Source organism: Gossypium hirsutum, chromosome A06 (assembly GCF_007990345.1).
Source record: "Gossypium hirsutum isolate 1008001.06 chromosome A06, Gossypium_hirsutum_v2.1, whole genome shotgun sequence".
Taxonomy (NCBI): domain Eukaryota; kingdom Viridiplantae; phylum Streptophyta; class Magnoliopsida; order Malvales; family Malvaceae; genus Gossypium; species Gossypium hirsutum.
The window spans coordinates 9907348-9926164 of NC_053429.1; the positions used below are offsets into that span (position 1 = coordinate 9907348).

Sequence of the window (18817 nt, forward strand, 5' to 3'; positions counted from 1 at the left end):
AATTATTTATCTAATGTGATCTCTTCTATGGTAGTCAAGAGGTTGGTACAAAAAGGGTGTAAGGCTTATTTAGTTTATGTGTTGGATGTAAGTGCTAGTAGTGCTATGGTAGACAATATCCAAATAGTTAAGGACTTTTTAGATTTTTTTCTCGAGAAAATAATAGGGTTACCTCCTGATCGTGAGGTAGAATTCAGGATTAAGTTGTTGCCAGAAATTGATCCAGTGTCCATTGCTCCCTACCGCATGACACCTAAAGAGCTTAAAGAATTAAGAGTTTAACTTCAGGAGCTTTTGGGTCGAGGGTTTATTAGACTTAGTCTTTCTCTATGAGGATCTCTAGTCCTGTTTGTCAAGAAGAAGTACAGCTCCTTAAGGCTATGTATTGATTTTCAGTAGTTGAATAAGTTGAATGTTAGAGTAAATATCATTTCCTAGGATCGACGATTTGTTCGACCAATTTAGAGGAGCAACTGTATTATAAAAATTGATTTGGGGTTTAGGTACTATCCATTAAAAGTGAAGGAATCGGATGTACCCAATATTACATTCAAGACTCGGTATGGTCATTATGAGTTTCTTGTGATGTCTTTTGGATTAACTAATGCTCTTGTAACTTTTATGGACTTAATAAACCAAGTGTTCCAACCATACCTTGATCAGCTCGTCATTCTGTTCATCGACGACATAGTTTATTCCAAATCCAAAATCAAAGACGATGAGCAACTGAGGGTTTTTTGTAAATTCGCTCGAAAAGAAATTGTATTCAAAGATGAGTAAATGTGAGAGCTTTGAGAAGTAACATGTGGTATTTACTAAGGGTATTTGAGTAGATCCGAAAAAGATAAAGCCTATTTTGGAATGGAAACAACCCAAAAATATTTCTAGGATCCAAAGTTTCCTTAGTTTAGCTAGGTACTATAGGATATTTTTCGAAGGGTTCTCTTTGATTGTTGCTCTTCTAATTAAGCAAGCTAGCTTTGAAAAGCTGAATTCAGTGTTGACTCAAACTCCCGTATTGATTCAACGTGAGTCGGGAAAGGAGTATGTGGTGTATAGTGATGCATCTTACACTAGCCTTCGATGTTTATTGATGCAACATCGAAATGTATTTGCTTATGTGTCGAGGCAATTGAAACTGCATGAGTGCAACTATTCGACTCATGATTCGGAGTTGGTGGTTGTGGTGTTTGCATTAAAAATTTGGAGGCACAACCTATATGGTGAGAAGTGTTATATTTACACGGATCATAGACTCTCAAGTGTCTTCTCACCCAAAAAGAGTTAAACTTGAGGCAACGAATGTAAATTGAATTATTAAATGATTATAACTGTGTGATTGAATACCACCCTAAAAAAAGTAATGTTATGGTAGATGCTTTAAGTAGAAAATAGGTGATTGATTTAAAAACGATGTTTACTAGGTTAAGTCTAGTGAATGATGGAGGCTTACTAGCAAAATTGCAAGTAAAACTCACCTTGGTGAATGGGATTAAAGATAAACAATTGTTGGATGTGTCCTTATTACCACGAACTAAGTAAGTTGAGTATTGCAAGATTGAGGATTTTGGTTTCAATGCCGATGGTATTTTATGTTTCCGATGGAGGTATTGTGTGTCGAATGATAAGGATTTAAGACAGTCCACTCTTAAGGAAGCACATGATAGCCCTTATGCTATTCATCCCAGAAGGAAAAAAATGTATTGATATTTAAGGGAACTATACTGATGACTTGGACTGAAATAGGAAGTGACAGAATTTGTAGCTAGGTGTTTGACGTGTCAAAAGGTGAAAGCAGAACACTAGTTTTCTTCTGGGTTGTTATAGTCGATTAAGATTCCCAAGTGGAAATGAGAATGAGTAACAATGAATTTTTTTAGTGGGTTACCTTTAACACCCACTAAGAAAGATTCAATTTGGATGATAGTCGACTAATTAACTAAGTCAGCTCATTTCTTAAATGTCCATACAAACTATTCATTGCAAAAGCTAGCTAAGCTATACATTTCAGAGATTCTAAGACTACATGAGGTACCAATATTGATTATTTCAGATCGAGATCCCCGTTTTACATCTTGATCCTGAAAGAAGCTGCATGAGACACTAGGTACTCATTTGGACTTTAGTACTACCTTCCATCCGTAGACTGGTGGATAATCTGAATAAGTTATTCAAATCTTGGAAAATATGCTAAGGGGTTGTATTATTGAATTCCGAGGTAGTTGGGAGATACATTTTCCTCTGGCTAAATTTACCTATAATAACATTTTTCAATTAAGTATATAGATGACATTGTGTGAGGCTTTGTATGGTCGTAAGTGGCAAGAACCACTGTGTTGGATTGAGCTGAGTGAAAGGAAAGTTTTGGGTCCTGAATTAGTATACGAATCTGAGGGAAAAATTAGATTAAATCAGAAAAGATTGAAAATATCTTCGGATACACAAAAATCGTGTACGAACCTAAAAAGGAAGGACAATGAATATAGTGTCGGAGGTCAAGCCTTTCTGAAAGTGTCTCTATGGAAGAAAGTGTTGAGGTTCGAACAAAAGGGCAAGTTAAGTCCTAGGTTCATTGGACCTTACAAAATTCTTAAGACAGTCAATCTAGTGGCATATCAATTAGAATTACCTCTTGAACTGGACTGTATTCATGATGAATCCTATATTTCCATATTGAGATGATACTGGTATGATTCTTCCCATATTGTTCCAATCAAGGAGATTGAGGTAAGGTTGAATTCGTCCTTTTAAGAGGAACCTGTGCAAATTTTGGATTGTAAAGTAAAGGTTTTACGAAGGAAGCAGATCCCATTTGTTAAAGTTTTGCGACAGAACCATGGCACCGAGATGGCCACGTGGGAACCATAAGACTCGATTCATTAATAGTATCCTTATATGTTTGAATCAGTTGGTGTTAATTCCAAAAACTACAAATCCTCTCAACTTGAAGAATTTTCGCCCTATTAGCCTTTGTACAATTATATATAAGATTATAGCCAAATCAGTAGCTAATCGCCTTCAAAAGGTTCTCGACGTTTGTATTGATGACTCTCAAAGTGCCTTTGTGCCGGTAGACTCATAACTGATAATGTGTTGTTGACGTATGAGGCTAGACTCATAACTGATAATGTGTTGTTGGCGTATGAGGTTCTCCATTCTTTCAAGAACAGAAGATCAGGACGAAAAGGTTTTATGGCTCTAAAGATAGATATGAGCAAGGCATATGATCTTGTAGAATGGGCTTTTCTAAAAGGTATGATGTCAAAATTAGGGTTTGTTGATTCTTTTATTGATTTAATTCTTAAATGTATTAGCTCAGTCCAATACTCAATCTTACTTAATGGTGAAGAAGGTCCTAGTTTTACTTCATCAAGAGGATTGCGTCAAGAGGATCTCAAGAGGATCCTTTAAGCCCATATTTGTTTATGTTTTGTGGAGAGGGTTTATCTGCGCTGATGAGATTTGCAAGTCAAGAGAGCAGGATTTTAAGGGCTAAGGTATGTCGTTCTTCCCCACCAATCTCTTATCTCATGTTTGCGGATAATTGTATTCTATTTGATAAGGTCTCAAATAGGGGGATATCTGTGTTTAAAGACATTTTAAAAGAATATGAATCCTGTTTGGGGCAGTGTGTAAACTTTGAGAAGTCCACGGTTTATTTCAATTAATAATCAGGATAAAAACTTGGTTTTCCAGGGTCTTAATGTTTGCTGTTCGACTGAGCCTGAAAAGTACTTGGGGTTTTCGAATATGGTGGGTAGAAGGAAGAGATTGGCTTTCCAAATTTTGAAGGATAAATTGAAGCAAAAGATAAATAGTTGGAGTATTAGGCATATCTCTCAGGGGGTAAAGAGGTATTTATTAAAGCTATCTTGCTAGCTATTCCTACATATACGATGTCTTGCTTTCTCTTGCCAAAGACTCTTTGTGTGGAAATGGAAAATATAATGGGAGCATTTTGGTGGAACAAAAAACGAGAGAAGAAGGGTATGCACTGGTGTGACTAGAAGTCGTTATGCGCACATAAGGAGAATGGTGAGATGGGGTTTCACAGTTTAAACTTGTTTAATATTGCGTTACTGGCCAAATAGGGTTGAAGGTGAAGTATTTTAAACACTCAGTTTTTTTAAATTCCAGGTTTGAGAATTTACCTTCTCTTACCTGGTAGAGCTTATGGTCTGCAAAAGGGCTCCTTCTGAATGGTTTGGGATAGAGAATTGGCAAGGGGAGGAATGTCTCTATCTGGGGTGATGCATGGGTCCCTGGCAGTGAGGATTTCAGAGTTCAGTCTTTGAATGTTAACTCGAGTTTATCAATAGTTTCTAATTTAATTGAGTCCAATGAGAAGAAATAGAAAATTGAGGATCATATTATCTATTCCTTTGTCTATGAACCAGCATGAGGATCATATTATCTGGAGAGGCGAGTCAAAGGGGGAGTACACGATGCGTAGTGGGCACAAACTTCTTTTACAGGGTGAACAAAATCAAATACAATCAAATTACAGACTCTTTTACAAGAGATTGTGGAGCCTTGATTTACATCCAAAAATTAAAATTACAAACTGGAGGATTTTTTGTAACTATGTTCCTACTTTTTGTAATCTACATTATCGAAGAATGTTGGGATCTGCGACCTGTCGAAGATGCCAGAATGGAGCGGAGTCGAGGGAGCACCTGTTTTGGGAGTACCCTACAATAAAGGAAATGTGGGAGAAGTTAGGGGTGATATGACCTGTTTCAGAGGTTATCACAGAATACAAAGAAAGGCTTAAAATGATTTTTGAGTCATGTTCTTTAACAAAATGCAGGCTGATTGTTATTGATATATAGGCTATATGGACCTCAAGAAATAGGTTCATCCATGAAGGATAAATTAAATCGGGTTCTCAAATTGTAGATTTTGTTCTTAACTATCTAAAAGAACTTGATGGATTGAATTTGAACGTACCTATGAGAAGTGCTCAGAGGGACAGATGGGTCGCTCCGGAGGGACTGAGAGTAAAAATAAATTTCGATGTTGCATTTAACAAGCAAAGAAATGAGTCTTGTTCCGGTTTAGTGGCCCGAAATACAAGAGCAGAAGTAATTTGTTCAAAATCAGTTTTGCATGAGAACATACCTTTTGCTTTTGCGGCTGAAGCGATAGCATGTCTTCAGGCAATACAACTTGGGCTTCTTCTCAGGCTGAGGGAAGTTGAGATCGAAGATGATTCCCGTTCGGTGATCCGTAACTGCAAGATGAGAAAGAAGATAGATCAGATCTTGAAGTTTTCATAAAGGACTCAAAGCAACTGAGTTTAGGTTTCGTGTCATGTGTTTTTTGGTATATTCGCAGAGAATCTAACAAAGTTACTCATCTTATTGCTAAAGAGGGTTTTCAAATGAGAGAGGCTACTTATTTGATGAATACGATTTTTTTCTGGAGCAGAGGAAGCGATGTTAGTCGATTGGAGATGGACTGAGTCTGTGAGAGGGTGAATCATTGAATTTGCTGAAGGAAAGATTTGGGATGGAGTTTGAACAGTCAGGAGGTGTGGTGGATTTCCAAAGTTCTTCTGTGGGAAGTGATGGGGCTGCTGTTAATTAATGGAGTGTAATTATGGATGTATGCGGTTTCTCAAATGTTTGTTGTTTTTGGGGGAAGGGGTTTTATTGGATAAACAGCTGGAAGATTGAAGTTTATAGAGCTCTCTTCGGTTTTCACGCTGGATCTTTAGTTGGACTGTTTTCTTTTATGTTTTACTTTTCAGTTTTGGGCTTGCTTGACTGTCCATTTTTTTTCAGCCTGAATTGGGCTTTTGTTTTATTTATGAATAAAGATCCATATGTCTTTTTCAAAAAAAAAAAAATTTTTAAGGAGGTGAGAGTTGTCACACCTCAAAATATATATGGTTAGGAATTAAGATAAAATAAGAAATGAGAATTAGGCTTGATGGTTAAGTGTTAATTCCCCTTTCTAGAGCTCTTAAGTTTGAGCCCCTCTTTCTCCATTTTATTTCTTTTAATTTCAACCAAACTTTGGTATATTTACCACTGTTGCCCCTATGGTTTACAAACCATAGGTATTTAACCCACTTTTTCCTAATTAGACTTTGCACCTTGCTTTTTTTTTCAAATCCTAAATAGAATTTTCTCTCCATCATCTTTTTCTTTTCTTTTCTCCCATTCTTGAACCATAATTTTTACCTTTGAACTATCAATTATTTTCTTTCCCGTATCAAATCGATCCCCCCATTCATTCAATTTTTATTGGTATTTAGAATCATCATCAATCACACCCGTTACCTTTGCCAAGAATCGGTAAGTAATCTTCGTTTCAACTAATAGATTTCATAATCCCGCTGTACGAATATCCAACATTAATCTTTAGGTTCGATTAATCAATCTTTATGGATCTTGCTCAATTCTTTATACCAATTGTTAATTGTGTTTATTTGTTGTTTGAAGGATCGGATCTAGGTGAATCAAATCAAAATCGATCGTGAGGAATGCCAATCGAATCATGGTGAAACGTGAGTGTCTTTTCCAAGTAAATCGGTGGTGATTGTGTGTAGGATTAGGGCCACATGGGCATGTGAGCCACATGGCCATGTGCTACTGTTATGTTAGGGTACCTTTATTTTCCACACGACCAAGAACCTATCACACGGCCATGTCCTTCCTGTAGGGTAATTTATTATTTTCAACAAGGCATCAAGCTTTTACAGGGCCTGGCCACACAGTCATGTGACCCTTGTGTCACTGGTTTATCCTGAAATTTTTGAATTGTTTGATTTAATCTTCATATAGTGTTTGAATTATTTTTAGAGTTTTTATTCACTCAATTGACTCATTGATATTATGTTTATTCTGGAATCTGTGATTTAATGACTGAATTGCTATTGATATATTTATGATATGTGAATGTTACATCACTAATGTCATTGTAATTTTGGTAAACTTTTGCTGATATTACTATTTTTGCCCTACTGAGTACATGTTAAGCATGTCTACTACTACTCTTGAACTAAATACATGTTAAGCATGTTTACTGTTTCTACACTGTTCTATTACAAGCATGTCATATTGCATTGCATAGGATTGGATGATATGAACAGAAGAAGTTGTGGCGGTTTAATAATCTGCAAACCTTGGTGGTTCATCCACAACTGACTGGTAGTTTATCTGCAAACTTTTTATCTGAAAACACTGGTGGTTTACCCATAATTTTTACTGGCAGTTTATTTGTAAATTAGTGGTGGTCTATCCACAATATAGTGTGTAAGGACGGATGAGTTCTGGGGAACTCTTATTGTGGCGTGTAGCGGAGTTGGGTAGGATCCTTTCTGATTGAAATTGCATTGTCCTTCATAAAAATGTTCATGCAAAATTGTGAATTCTGAAATATTATACTGATGTGTTGATATGAAAAATTGCTACTCTGAATTGCTATACGATTGTGATTATTCTAAGAATTGTTATTTCATATGTTTTCTCTAATATTTTACACTGATTTTCTTGTGAAGAGACTCACATTTAACTTCATAAGCTCATCCCCTTTAATTTCAATCTTTACAGATAATCTTTAAGGTTAGGACGCGGTCTCGACATTTAGAGAGCCTGGCTCAGATAGTTTTTAAATAAAAGTATTTTAGACTTATTATTTGCAATTCCTGTTATATGTAAAACTATATTATTTTATTTGAACTGTGGCATGAGACTTAGATTTTTAGTTTATTTTGGAATGTATGGCATTATAGTTGCTTAGATTTTTGAAACTTGGATAATAAATTTATGATGCATGAAATCTGGTTTTTAACTAACAATGTTGAGTATCACTTTTCTACTGCATAATTACGTAAATGAGGTTTGAAAAAAATATATAAAATTGGAAATAAACTTTTGCAAAGTTAACATTAAAATTAACCGGTTTTTGAAAGAAATTGTACCTTTTGGAAACTCAGTAAGTTTTTCTACTAAAGTAAGAAAATGGTTTTAAATACTGCTTTGTAAACTCCAAAAGTTTTACTAGATCATTCCAATGACCGATATATAGCCTTTAGAATTTGGTTGTAATGTCTAGTTTGGGTTAGGAAGGTCACATTCATGATTTTTAGTATCAATTATTTCATATTGTTTCTTAGTTTTATTTATTTTTTGTTATAGGTATTATAATATTGTTTAAAAATATATAAAGAAAGAATTTTAAAAATTTAAAAATTTTTAAAAAGAAAGAAAGAAAAGATAAATAATGAAATTAGTCAGGTGTGGACTCTATTATGTGGCGCTCGCAGCACAAAAGCCAAAATTGGCTCTATTTTTTTGGTAGAAAAGAAACATCCCTTAGCCGAATACAATAGAAATTAAACTTTAAACTGACATAGGATTGTTATAATCTAACAGTAGTAAATGTTACATTGACTCAAAAGGCTCTTGAAATATTTGTAACCTTTAGGTCTAGTTCTAGCCAATTTAGCCATATGATCGACCACTTCGTTCTGTGCACTCAGTACGTGCTTGATACACACCTTCTACCTCCTATATAAAAGGCCATAAATTAATTCTAGTTCCACCATTCTACTATTTGCTACTCCGCCAACCAAGAGTGTTTCAACTAGCAGTGCATTATGACACTTGAGTTCTTCTTATCTGAAACCTCTCTCTCATGCTAAGCGCAAATCCTCCAATACAGACCTAACTTCGATCTTCAATACTATGTCATTAACTAATAGTAAAGAATAACCACAAAACCATACAACATTTGAATATTTGAGTATCCCTCCAATCTAACCATTGCTACTATTGGGTTGTATTAAGTTTAATCCAACCTCTCTCAGGTGGGGACCATTGGCCAGTTGTAACCATTGGCTTTGGTTGAACATGGTCAATACTTGAATTTGCATAACTCGTAGCCCACGTGAAATGTATATCAATAATGTCCTGTACACAACTATAGGATTAGAGAAAACAAAATTGGCTTTAAAAAACCCTTAAGGCTACATGAAAATAAAGGGGGCGATCTATAAAGGTTAATTTTACATAATTAAATTTTCAAGAATTTTCAAAAAATTATCAGGCTAATTTTTATTCAAAAATTTGGTTTCAACATCTCTATCAAAACTTCAATATAAAAGATATGGGTGAGACGTCTTATGTCATTAGCATTAATATATATAAGGACAAATCTTAACATATGTTAGTACTATTGCAAGAAATTTATATCTAAAAATTCTTGAGGGGTTTTGAATGAAATATTGTTCACTAAGTATTGTGCCCATTTTTAAGAGTGATAAGTTCCATTCGAACCAACACCAAAAGCTCAAAATCAAGAAGGAACTAAATTACATGTTTATAAGGGTGAATCCAAAGGAATAGGTTGGGGCCTTGGCTCTCATTTGGTTCAAATATGCTAACTTCTCCTTTAGTCATCCTAAAATTTTTATAATTTCATTTAAGAATTTTTAGTACAATATTTGACTGCTTTCGCCATCGGTGTGCAAACACCAGGGCAGAGAGAATCAACACTAATATGACAAAAAAATTAGAATAACTAGGTGTGATGTCTGCAAGTGTAACATGTCAATTGTAATATTTATAATGTTTAATGGAACACTTTAGTATTCTAAGAATCGAACCCAAAAGAGTCGGCGATTTAATGATTTATTCTCGACAAGCATGCAATGAAGGAATCGAACTAAAATGAGTCAGCATTTAATAATTCCTTCTCGACAAGCATGGAATGAAGGAGTCTAAATAGCTACTCACTAATTTCTATATTATAACAAAGCATAATTTGGAAGTGAACTACTCTAATTAACTACTTAATATGTAAAGGACTAAATTGTAAAACTAGATAAATTACAAAATTAACAAATTAATAACAAAAAATGATTGGTTGACTTCTATGTTGTTATTTAACTTTTGGATTGGGGATCTAAATTGCTTAAACTCCTAAGTGGCTCCATTTTACCTTTCAATCTCAATTTTACCAAATTAGAAAAATTAGTCTGGTTTATCTCTTGATCTCACCTGACTAACCCGAGACTAATGAATCAGTGCCCAATAAGATTACTTCTCGGCCTCACTTATCTTGATTTACCGTTAGGGGTGTCAATCCAAAGTTTTGAATTTCATTCAATCTTGTTCAGTTTTTGCAATTTAATCCATGTACCAAAAACTAACTAAACAACAATCACATCAACCAACCACCATAGATTTAGCTATTCATTATCATTTCTAAACAAACAACAATCAAATAAACACCCAAAACAAACATTAATTAAAGTGCAAGATATAAGGTTAACAAAACTTAAGGTTTTCTTGGAAAAAGCTTGAAGGAGATAACAATGGTAGTGAAGATGATGCACATGTACACTAAAAATCAGAATTTTATCTAAGAAACTGAAAATGGAACAAAGATATATTAAAAGCTTGGGATGAAAATGAAAATATAATGTAAAGTTTAAGTTCTTAAATGTAAATAACACCTAGCTACAGTAAAACTAACTAACTATCAAACTAACTAAAACATAGAAAAGTAAACTAAACCCCAAAAAATGAAAAAGAAAACCGTAAAACTAAGCTAAAAAGATGAAAGAAAACCTAAACTAAAGCTCTCCTCCTCTTCTCAGCCAAAAGTGGCTTTTAATATCTGATTTCAACCCAAAATTTTGGATCAAAATGCCCTTAAGCCTTAATTTTGATTGGTATGGGTGTTGGACAAAAACTACCCCTGCAGTCATTTTTCTCTTCGTTAGACATCGGTATCGCGATACCCAAACTCTGATATTGTGATACCCAACGGTAAAATGATACACAAGTCAATATTGAAATTAGGAGCCTTAGTATCGTGATATCACTAGAGTTGGCCTCAATTTTGTTCGTTTCAACATTGTTAGGGGTATCACGACTTTCATGTTTCAATATTGCGATACCCCATTCTAGGTGATGTTTTCGTTCACGTTCGGGCCACCATTGACTCCTTACAGCACTCAATCAACTGTTAGGTTACCTATGGCACATTTGGCCAATTCGGGTATCAAAAATAGCGTAAAACATACTAATTCACTTATTAAAGCAAAAAAGAAAAAACTAACTAAAAACACGATAAAAACACGATAATTGCTCGTGAATAAGCTCATCAAGTGTAATGGAGAGCCTAATTTGACGTATCAAATTACGACAGACTAATATTCTTACCTTGGCCCCACAAGATTATTGAATTTTATTTTGATGCCTAAATGTGAAAGTGTAACTTCTCCCCTACATGCTTACATATGACAATTCGACATTATAGAAGTCATCAGATATTCAAGCATTCAATAATGAACTGTCTTTTTCCATCCACTATGCTACGATATATATATGTGTCTTATATAATTATTAATTAAGATTAGCATTATTACAGGTAAGGTAAAACCAACACTTGTCCGGCCATTAACTATGAAAATGGTTGAATTATCAATTTTGTCCCTAATCGATTATCATATTACCACAAGCAAAAGAAATCCATAGTGGTTAACTTTTACCACATTTACGATTTCATCCCTATGCTAAAATAAATTATCTAATTAATCAAATAAAAATAATAATGATTTCATATAACACTATAATAGATTAATAGATATTAAATATTAAAACTGACTAACTCCATCGTCGGTAAATGAGGTTCCGAAACCACTATTTTCGGCACCATTGAAAATGGATTATTAGATTCTCTATTCGCACTACCTATTTCAATTAAAAGCTGTCATGTCCCTTATCTTCTACAGCTCAATTTTTTTAATGAAACAACTTTGAAAGTCACGAATTTGTAGACCAAAATCCAAACGACTTTCTTCTTCAGCCTCTACCATTGACTATTAGATCGATTTGGATCTAAGGTTTGTTCTTGTACTCGTTGATGGGTACGGATCCACTGACTGATTGCTAAATTATTGCTTGGAACTCACTAGCCGGACTTTTAAAAAAACTTAACAGTCCATTGACTTAAAATAAAAACTTTCAAATAGTTTAGTGACTTAAATGAATACTTTAAAATAGTTCAATAACCATTTTGTAACTTTTTGAAGTTGAGTAATCAAAGCTTAGGCTTTCTAATAGTTTAGTGACATCGAGTGTAGTTTAGCCTTAATAAAAATATGATCTAGATGGGAGTTTTCTTAAAATCAAGTAAGCAAAAAGGAATTAGACATGGTTTTTTTCAGTTAAAATATACCACAAGCCTCTATATTCTTAAAAAATTTAGAATTTAGTCGTTATACTTTTTTTTCAGGAATTTAGTCTCTACTTTTTAGATTTCAAAATTCAGGTCTAATTGTTAATACTGTTAAAATTTTTTAGTTAAATTTCTAAAAATAAAAATACATAAACTAAATTACAAATTTACAAAGAGTAGAGAGATTTATGTTAACTTTCTTTTTTCTCTGCCTCTTATTAGAAACACTAAGTTAATTTCACCAAAAACTATTGTAATTTCTAAGATATCTTATCTTCTAATAAAATAAAATATTGATGTTGTGTGGTAATTAAATTTTGGTATAATTATTTGAAGGTATATGTTTAAGTAATTATTATAATGAGTTGGTTTTAGCAAATTGATTGTAATGGACTACACCCAATTATTAGGAGGGTTTGAGAATGGGAGAAACCAGCGACAATATTTTTCAAATTTATTTCTTAAGGAGGGTGTGTGACTCGATAAGAAGCAAAGGAATGGACCCTTCCCACTTCCCACCTGCATAAGCGAGTACCCAAAGTCAATAGAGACCCTAAACCCTATAATTTTTTAATCTTTCGGCACCCAATCTCACGTTTACCTTTTATCCACAAACCAATAAAAGTCCCATCCCAACAACATCTTCACCTGCCCTTTTCTTCTTTGAGGTCCAATTAGCCTTTCGGGTCTGTTCTAAGCCCAAATCCTCTCTCTCTCGCCCTCGTCTCTCGTCTCTCTTTCCTCTTCCTTCTGCAAAACCTTAGATCTCTCGGCCTTCAACGTCGCTTTCTGGGCTTCAAATCCGATCCCAGATTGCTTCTATTTGGGTTCTTGACCGGTAATCTAACACCACCTTACCCAAATTTTGTTTTTCCTTCCTTTGAATCTAATTTTGTGATTCTCTTCTTCTTCTTTTGGATTATTTCAATGTTTGCTTTCTAATTCAATTTTTTTTGTTTGAGTTTAGGGTTTGATTTTTTTTAAGGCTCCATGTTTCAGTGTTCTGATGGTTACGTTTGATTAAATTTTACGCAACATGAAAAATCGTTGGTCTCTTTGTCCTTAATATTAGTTTATGGAAGTTGGGAGTTGGTTTTAAATGAATCGATGAGCTCCTTCCTTATATTTCTTCATTTCTGCAGTTTTGCCTTGTGTTATATATTGCCTTTCGTTTCTTGTTTCAGGCTTTTGATAGGTCTACCTTGCTGCCCCTTTTGAGATTTTAACAATCAGGGCAGTAGATTCCTCAATTCATAATTAATGGGTTTTTGCTTTGTCGTTGATCTGGGCAAATATTAAACATGATTCTTTTTTGTTTTCGTCTTTTGATCTATGAGTGATGTGTTTGATCTTGGATTCCAGTTTCACTTCGTCTGGGCTTTTTCCCTTTTTGTTTATTTGTTTTTTGAAAGAGAAAAAAAAAGTTATGTTTTTGAAGCCCTAGATTTAGGTTTTTGCCCTTTTCATTGTAAACTCCTTGTTAGATGTTAAAAAGTCAAGCCCATTTAGTTAAAATTCCTATTTTAGCCCTGCTCCCCAAGGTGGGCCTATTTGAGTTTTATCTAAGTTAATTTGTTAGCGTATAATCGTTTTTCCGGATTGAACCACCGGGAGGTGGCCCGGGCCCAATTATTTTTTGACCCGGTCGCCTATCGTCTGTATTGTTATTGAGATTGCTTGCTTTTGTTTCCTATCAAAGCAAGCTCTTCTTATTTGTAATTTGCATTTGATGTACGTAGGGTTGCAAGCATGGTTCATGTGATGATAAATTGGTATATAGTTTAAAAACCAGAGCTTAGCTATAAGTTGGTACGTGCAATCTTTTTGAAATGTTTTGGTTTAGAACCGGGAGGTTATCTCAATTGGCTCATGCAAGAGTTCGAAGCCTAGCATTTAGGAGTACTGTGTTATACCTACTATACCTAGAGAGTGCAGTGTAATTTATTACCCTTGCAACAATGAGGGCGTATTTATTCTAAATCCTTTTCTTTTCTTTATGTGTGTGTGTGGAGAAGTATTAAAGCCTGACTGTTTGCTGTTTAAATTTGGAAATGAATGGAGGGCTTCTTTTCTTTTCTCTAGAACCTCTTGCCTTAATTATGAAGCATCTCCGAGCAGGGGAGATTTTGTTTATTACGTGTGTGTCGCGTATGTAAAAGGTGATAGAGTGCTTTGGCTATGTTTGCCTTAGATGAGCTACTTGAAGCTGTTGTTCTCTTATATATATATATACACACATATACATACTTACATATCATGGACGACTTTTCTAAAATTTCTTTTCCTTTCAGCTGCAGGGTTTACTTCCATGACAGAAATGACAGAAATTGCAGATATGGAAACAATCCCTGGGGAGAGTAACAATCAGCTGGCACTGACGACCCCCGAAGCGCAGCCTATCAAGCGCAGAAAAAAGAAGTCCATGGTTTGGGAGTACTTTACCATTGAAAATGTGAGTGCCGGATGTAGAAGAGCATATTGTAAGCGCTGCAAGCAAAGTTTTGCTTATAGCACTGGTTCTAAGGTAGCAGGTACCAGTCATCTGAAACGTCACATTGCCAAAGGAACCTGTCGAGCACTCTTACGAGGCCAAGGCCAAGATAACAATCAATTCATCACCCCATATAACCCAAAGATGGGTGGAAGTGAACCTCCTAAGCGACGCTACAGATCTCCTAGCTCACCTTTTATCCCATTTGATCAGGACCGGTGCCGCCATGAAATTGCCAGAATGATTATCATGCATGAGTACCCTCTTCACATAGTTGAACATCCTGGGTTCATAGCTTTTGTTCAAAGCCTTCAGCCTCAGTTTGATAAAATGAGTTTCAACACCGTTCAAGGGGATTGTGTTGCAACTTACCTGAGGGAAAAGCAAAGCCTAATGAAGTTTATTGAGGGTATTCCTGGACGCTTCTGTCTTACACTGGACATGTGGAGTTCAAATCAAACACTCGGTTATGTGTTTATAACTGGACACTTCGTTGATAGTGACTGGAAGTTGCACAGATGGGTTTTCAATGTTGTAATGGAACCATATCCAGATTCCCATTCTGCTCTAAGTCATGCCATTGCTGCTTGCATTTCGGACTGGAGTTTGGAAGGCAAGTTATTTTGCCTCACCTTCAATCATCCGCTAAGTGAAGCTGGGCTGGAAAATCTTAGACCTTTACTGTGCGTTAAAAATCCCCTTATTCTTAATGGTCAGCTGTTAATTAGAAATTGTATAGCTCGTACTATGAGCAGCATGGCAAAGGATGTGCTTGGAGCAGGGCAAGAGATCATCAAGAAAATCCGTGATAGTGTAAAGTATGTGAAGATGTCAGAATCCCATGATGACAAGTTCATTCAAGTTAAAAACCAGCTTCAAGTGCCCAGTGAAAAAAGCCTGTTTCTTGACAATCAAACTCGGTGGAACACAACTTACCAAATGCTTGCAGCTGCTTCTGAATTGAAGGAAGTGTTTGATTGCTTGGATACTTACGATCCAGATTATAAGCTAGCTCCATCAATGGAAGACTGGAAGTTGGCTGAGACTTTATGCAGTTTCTTGAAACCTCTCTTCGATGCAGCCAGCATCCTTACAACTACAACTCTCCCTACCGTAATTACATTCTTTTATGAAGTGTGGAAAATTCATGTGGACTTGGGTCGTTCCATCACTAGTGAGGATCCTTTCATCAGCAACCTTGCAAAATCAATGCAAGAAAAGATTGACAAGTACTGGAAGGACTGTAGCCTGGTTTTGGCAATGGCAGTGGTCATGGATCCTCGCTTCAAAATGAAACTTGTCGAGTTCAGTTTCACAAAAATATATAGCGAAGATGCTCCCACATACATCAAAACTGTTGACGATGGAATTCATGAGCTCTTTCTTGAATACGTGGCACTCCCATTGCCTTTGACGCCAACTTATGCGGAAGAAGTGAATGGTGCAAACAATGGAAAGACCAACGAATCTCATTACGGTAATCTTCTTTCGGACCATGGGCTTACAGATTTTGATGTCTACATTATGGAGACTAATAGCCAGCAGATGAAGTCTGAGCTGGATCAGTACTTGGAAGAGTCCCTGTTACCTCGTGTCCAAGAGTTTGATGTGTTGGGTTGGTGGAAGCTGAACAAGATGAAGTATCCAACTCTTTCCAAGATGGCTCGTGACATTTTGTCGATTCCGGTGTCTGCTGCTGCCCCCGAATCAATCTTTGATATCACAGACAAGCAACTAGATGAATATCGTAGCTCTTTGCGACCGGAGACAGTGGAAGCACTAATCTGTGCCAAGGACTGGCTACATTTTGGATCTTCTGATGTTTCAAATGCGCTTGTTAAAATGGAATTTTAGATGTAGATGATATTCCAGAGTATCATGTTTATGGACATGTTTCACTGTTAGGCCTCTATTTGTACAATTAGAAAGGTTTGTATGGATGCTTAAGAGTATTTTTTCTTATTGCGTGTTTCTTTGAAGGCTTTACATGGCAAGGGAAAGGTCCCAACACCATTGTGTTGCACGTGGCTTGTGCTAATTGACAGTCTCTGAAGGCTGCTCTCGAAACCCTCTGAGCATATTGAACCAAGATGCTTCATCCGACATCCCCTCTCACGATGCTCACTAGCTATTAGCAAATCAATAACCAAGTTTTATCCCACGGTTTCCATTCAGCAACCATCTCCAACCACATTTAAAAATCCATGTAGTGTTCGTTGGTAAATAAGCAACAACAATGTGCAATAAAGCCGACTGGGAAAGATATGGCGTGAAAGACAGCCATCAACAACTGCTACTTCCATCATCTCTATTGATATAATTTGTTATGCCCCTCCACCGAGAACATGTGTCGAGCCTCAAATGAATTGTTAACTTTGCATTGATTTCATGAATACGACCATCCAGTCCACTTCAAACGGAACTCACCACCCGTGTTTAAGGGAGAACGTTTTCCTAATGTAAACACACTTTCAAGACAATAAGGAATCTATTTAAGCTTAATTGTTAGAAAAAATCTAGTTTGAAAATTATTTCGTAAGCCACCCTTAAGCTGTGTCGCAACGTCGAAGGTAGTTTCATGATTTCTCTATTCTACTCCCTATGCTACGACATTGATCCTTCTAATGGTCTTCTGCACGATACTGATCACTATGTCGCAACACGAAAGGATCAATGTCGCAGCATAAGGAGTAGAATAGAGAAATCATGAAACTACCTTCGACGTTGCGACACAGCTTAAGGGTGTCGCGACATACCCTTGAAGACATCCTGAATAGGAGTATACTAGCTACGTCACGACACATGTCCTGGTATGTCACGACATCGACTCTAGACGAAAATTAACATGATCCAGAGGGCATTTTGGTCTACACAATCAACTTAAAGCTCAGGAACGTCAGTTAACCTAGGGTTAAGGACAACGACCACCTAAAAGCTACAAATAGGCTTATTTGTCACACATTAAAGATATCAATTACTTAGCTTAGAATTTCTTTTTTAATTCCAGTTTAGCTTCTCTTTTCTTAGGTTTTAGATTTATTTTAAGTTTGTTTTTATTTTGTTTTGGCAGATCTGATTTGTGGATACAATCAAACTTTGTGGATTTGCTTTCATTCTAAATACAAATCAAGTTTTTTCTTAATTAAACTCTATACTTTCGATTCATTCATCATATTCACTTTTTATATCGATTCTATAGTGTTTCTGAAAATTATGAGGAACCAATCCCTCTATGGAGGAATAGCGAGTGAAGGTATGAGCTATTAACCCTAGGCTTGATGACCCTAGGAAGTCATCAAGGTGGGAATTAACCCATAATTGGTATGGCTTATTCGTGAACACCTTTATGATTCATTCATCATATTCACTTTTTATATCGATTCTATAGTGTTTCTGAAAACTATGAGGAACCAATCCCTCTATGGAGGATTAGGGAGTGAAGGTATGAGCTATTAACCCTAGGCTTGATGACCCTAGGAAGTCATCAAGGTGGGAATTAACCCATAATTGGTATGGCTTATTCGTGAACACCTTCACCCTAAGCATGTCTGGACTATGAGGTTGGAAGATAAGTAGTCATTGCTGACTGGTTATTCTAGCGGATATATCAGAAGATCCCACAAGGATATCGACTAGTTGATTGAAGAAAAACTCGAAGCGGCAGTTGATGAAGATTACCAAAGCGAGTTAATCACTCATAACCAGATTTGATTAATTATACTTTTCAATCTCTTAATATTTATTTCTTTATTATATTTCTATTATAAAAATCCTAAAAACTCTTTTTATTTATACTTGTGTAATATAACCTATTTTGAGTACTAATTAGATCTTTTGGTGTTTAGGTTAAAATTGATCTAGCACTAGCCTCCCTTGGGTACGATCCTCGGAGTACTCACCTATTCTATTGTAACTATATTACAACTAGACTCGTATACTTGTGGATACCCCCTCATTTATATATCTTTTACTGTAGTATTCACACTCTGAACATTAGTACGTCCGGAGGCTGTCATTACTATTTGATAGTTATTGACTTTTCATGAAGGAAGATGTAATGGTTACCATAAGACAAAATAGGATCATATTAGGAGAACATATTTATCCCAAAGAAATTAAGGTTATCCT

The 18817-nt window shown here is 35.7% G+C and overlaps 1 protein-coding gene and 1 long non-coding RNA gene across 3 annotated transcripts; one reads left to right on the top strand and one right to left on the bottom strand.

Moving 5' to 3' along the window:
• Window positions 1-4351: 4351 nt before the first annotated feature.
• On the bottom strand, window positions 4352-5709 carry LOC107962589 (uncharacterized). The gene is made up of 3 exons (XR_001701689.2): window positions 5122-5709; window positions 4951-4994; window positions 4352-4692 (listed from the first exon to the last, which is right to left on the bottom strand). It is a non-coding gene; the product is annotated as an uncharacterized lncRNA (long non-coding RNA).
• A 7027-nt stretch (window positions 5710-12736) lies between these two features.
• Window positions 12737-16651, top strand: LOC107962590 (zinc finger BED domain-containing protein DAYSLEEPER). Of its 2 annotated transcripts, none has more exons than XM_016899038.2 (2): window positions 12737-13036; window positions 14490-16651. In XM_016899038.2, exon 2 carries the CDS (start codon window positions 14507-14509, stop codon window positions 16541-16543), a length of 2037 nt encoding a protein of 678 aa, XP_016754527.2. In that variant the 5' UTR covers window positions 12737-13036; window positions 14490-14506; the 3' UTR covers window positions 16544-16651. The 2 variants fall into 2 exon arrangements, with proteins under 2 accessions (XP_016754527.2, XP_040971040.1); XM_041115106.1 differs by lacking the exon at window positions 12737-13036 and adding an exon at window positions 13050-13244.
• Window positions 16652-18817: the final 2166 nt, after the last annotated feature.